At 69.8% G+C, this 2,972-nt stretch overlaps 2 protein-coding genes across 2 annotated transcripts in view; one reads left to right on the top strand and one right to left on the bottom strand.

The window, feature by feature from the left end:
- Positions 1-591, top strand: part of H696_06028 (hypothetical protein) — a gene marked incomplete at both ends in the record, with an annotated part of 5,202 nt that extends 4,611 nt beyond the window's left edge. The window contains one exon of the mRNA XM_009499795.1: positions 142-591. Coding sequence (XP_009498070.1) covers positions 142-591 — 450 coding nt within the window. The remainder of the gene's footprint in view (positions 1-141) is intronic.
- A 695-nt stretch (positions 592-1,286) lies between these two features.
- On the bottom strand, positions 1,287-2,887 carry H696_06027 (serine/threonine-protein phosphatase ppe1; the record flags this gene model as incomplete). The annotated part of the gene is made up of 6 exons (XM_009499794.1): positions 1,287-1,538; positions 1,735-1,947; positions 2,039-2,118; positions 2,244-2,385; positions 2,534-2,680; positions 2,798-2,887. 6 exons carry the CDS (start codon positions 2,885-2,887, stop codon positions 1,287-1,289), a joined length of 924 nt encoding a protein of 307 aa, XP_009498069.1.
- Between the last annotated feature and the right edge of the window lie 85 nt (positions 2,888-2,972).

Here is a 2,972-nt window from a genome sequence, read left to right as displayed (position 1 = left end):
CCAGCCCCGACCTTGTCTTCGACCTCAGTTTCGATCGAAGTTCCCACTTCGGTCCCGGCCCCAGCTCCAGCCCCGGCCCCGGCCCCGGCCCCGGCCGCCGCCGTCCTGACCCCGGCCCTCTTGATGGGCGCCCTGACTCAGGAGGCCACCACGGCGTTGTTGCTGTCGCTGCAGCAGGGCAGCCCCGGGATGGCCGGGTCCTCGCAGGCCGGGTCCTTGTCGGGGTCGGCCCTGCTGGCGGCGGCGGCCGAGGCGGCGGCCGCCAATGCCGGTCTGTCGACCCCCCCCTCGCCATCGGTTCCGGGCCTGACCCCGGCCCTGAGCAGCAATCCCCCCGGGGGGGCCCCCCCGGCGCTGGGGGGGTCCTCCGGCGGCGGCGGCGGCGGCGGCGGCGGCGGCGGCGGCGGCGGGACAGCCAGTGGCGGCCCGTCGGCCGGCTCCTTCTCCCCCTCGGGGCCCGCGTCGAGCATGTCCTCGCCTCAGTTCCATGTGCGGTCGCATGTCGACTTTGCCGGGTCGCCGCTGCTCGCGGCCGCGACCCTGCCCAGCCCCAAGCGCCAGCGCCTGTCCCCGGGCCCGGGCGCGGTGTAGCCGAGTTCCCTCTCCTCCTTGCTGCCCCCCCCCCTCCCCCTCCTCCACTCCTCGTCGCCTTGCACTCGATCCTTGTTTCCTCCTTGAGCTGCCCTCCCTTCGCTCCTCCTCCCCCCCCCCTGCCTTTGGCGGCCGCCCGGTCCTTTCCTGCTGCAATCGCGCAGACGTGGACCGTGTGCGTCAGTGTGCACGCGAGCACGGCCCTCCCGCTCCTCCCCTGCGAGGGAGGAGGGCAGGCACGGCACACAATACACACGCCCCTTGTCCTTCACACGAGCGCACTCTTCTCTCTCTCTCTCTCTCCCTCTTTCTCCTTTTCTCTCTGCCATGTCGGGCGTTTCCCGTGGGAACGCGTGCTCTTTGTATGTATATGTGTATTTGTTTTGGGTCTGAGGAGGGGGATGCGCGCGCGTGCACGCGCGCGTTTTCCTCTCTGTCTCTCTCATGCTGCCCGGCGGCGGGGGAGGATGCGCGGGTCGCGCACGCGCGCCGAGGTGCCAGAGAGGAGAGGGACACACAAGGAAGGACATGGACGCACGCGCGCGCGCGCGCGCGCACGCTGAGGGAGAGGAAGAAGAGGAGAAGGAGGGGGGGGGGGATAAGAAAGAAAGAACACTTGCGTGCCATGTGACAGGGCACAGGGAGGGAGGCAGGAGGGAGGCATCAAGCATGCGACGGGGGTCCACCAGCCACTTTCACAGGAAGTAAGGGATGTAGAGGCGGGGCGGCTCGACGCTGAGCTCCGAGGCCACGGCCTCGAAGGTCTTGAAGGTGGGCTCCAGGTCCTCGCGCAGGGTCATGATGGATGCGACGTTGCCACAGCGGTAGCAGTAGTTCGGCGCCGACCACACGGTCACGAGGTTGCAGTCGTCGAAGAGGAACTTGTGGCCCTCGTTGACGAGCTGGTGCGCGCGGGCGATCAGCTGTAGCCCGTTGACGTGGGTGAACTGCCGACCGGCGAGGGGGGGGGGGGGGGGGGGGGGGGGGGGGGGGGGGGGGGGGGGGGGGGGGGGGGGGGGGGGGGGGGGGGGGGGGGGGGGGGGGGGAGTCATGAGTGGAGTGTGAGCGGAGGGAGTTGTGGTCAGGAAAAGGCCGAGGGCCCCGAGGGTGCGTCGGCAGGGGGCGCGGTTGGGGGGTGCGCACCTCCGAGGTAACCTTCGACCCGAAGAGCCAGCCGGCGCCGCGGGGGCTGATGGTCCAGTTCTCGAGGCTGGTGTCCGGGTCGGACCACATCAGGTCGCAGAAGGCGCCCTCGTGGGGGATCTCGCGGCAGCGCTGGATGGTGTGGATCTTGTCCAGGGTGCGGATGTCCGGCGACAGGCCGCCGTGGACGCAGAAGACGCGGCCATCAACGAGCTAGGGGGTCGTGTGAGTGTGGGTGCGTGTGTGGGTGCGCGCGCTGCCGCATGGAGGGCAAGGAGGAGGGGGAGGAGGGGGGCAAACGCACGGCGGTGACCGAAAGGTAGTCGAAGACGGAGCAGCAGTTCTTCCAGGCGCTGGCGTTGCCGTACTTCTTCATGCACTCGTCTGCGTGGCGGGAGGAGGCCAGGCGGCGCAGGCGTGGCGGCGGGGTCGGTCAGTCGGTGGCGGCGGGCAGCGGCCCAGGAGGCGGGCGGAGAGGGGGGAGGGGGGAGCGCGCCCCGGGGACGCACCGTAGAAGCCATAGGTCTGGGTGATCTGCCGGCTCTCGTGGTTCCCGCGCAGGAGGGTGATGCGGTCCGGGTAGCGGGCCTTCAGGCACATGAGGTAGGTGAAGGTCTCCAGGCTGTAGTAGCCACGGTCAACGTAGTCACCCTGGGGGCGAGGGGCGGCGGAGAGACGGACGGATGGGCGTGTGCATATACGTGTGCATGTGTGTGTGTGGGGGGGGGGAGAGAGAGAGAGAGTCAGTGGCAACAGGCACATGCGGGGCAGCGGCCGCGCCGGGGGGCGGGGGACATACCATGAAGATGTACGACGTGTCCGGGACCTCGCCACCGGTGCGGAACAGCTGCAGCAGGTCCGGGAACTGGCCGTGCACATCGCCGCAAATGGTGACTGGAGTAGAAACGGGCTGGATGTTGGACTCCTCCATGAGGATCTCCTTGACCTGGGGCGGTCCGACGAGGGTGGCGACAGCGGCGAGGGCAGGAGACCCGAAGGGGGGTAAGCGGGGGCCGGGCGTGGAGGCGAAAGGGGGCGGGAGATGCACGGGCTCTCGACGCACCAGGTCGCACAGGCGACGGAGATCCTGCTCGGGCAGGTACTTGCACTCCCGGACGATCTCAATCCAGTCGTCGAGCTGCTTCGTAGCCATGGTGCCTTTGGTGTGTGTGCGGGGGGGTGGTTGCTCTCACGCAACGGGGGAAGGCCAGGTGCGGGGAAGGGCGGCGGGGAGGGGG

The sequence above is a fragment of the Fonticula alba genome (assembly GCF_000388065.1).
Source record: "Fonticula alba strain ATCC 38817 unplaced genomic scaffold supercont2.17, whole genome shotgun sequence".
In the NCBI taxonomy this organism is placed as follows: Eukaryota; order Rotosphaerida; family Fonticulaceae; genus Fonticula; species Fonticula alba.
Note: the sequence above shows the minus strand (reverse complement) of the source record. Positions and strands in the feature narration are given on the sequence as shown.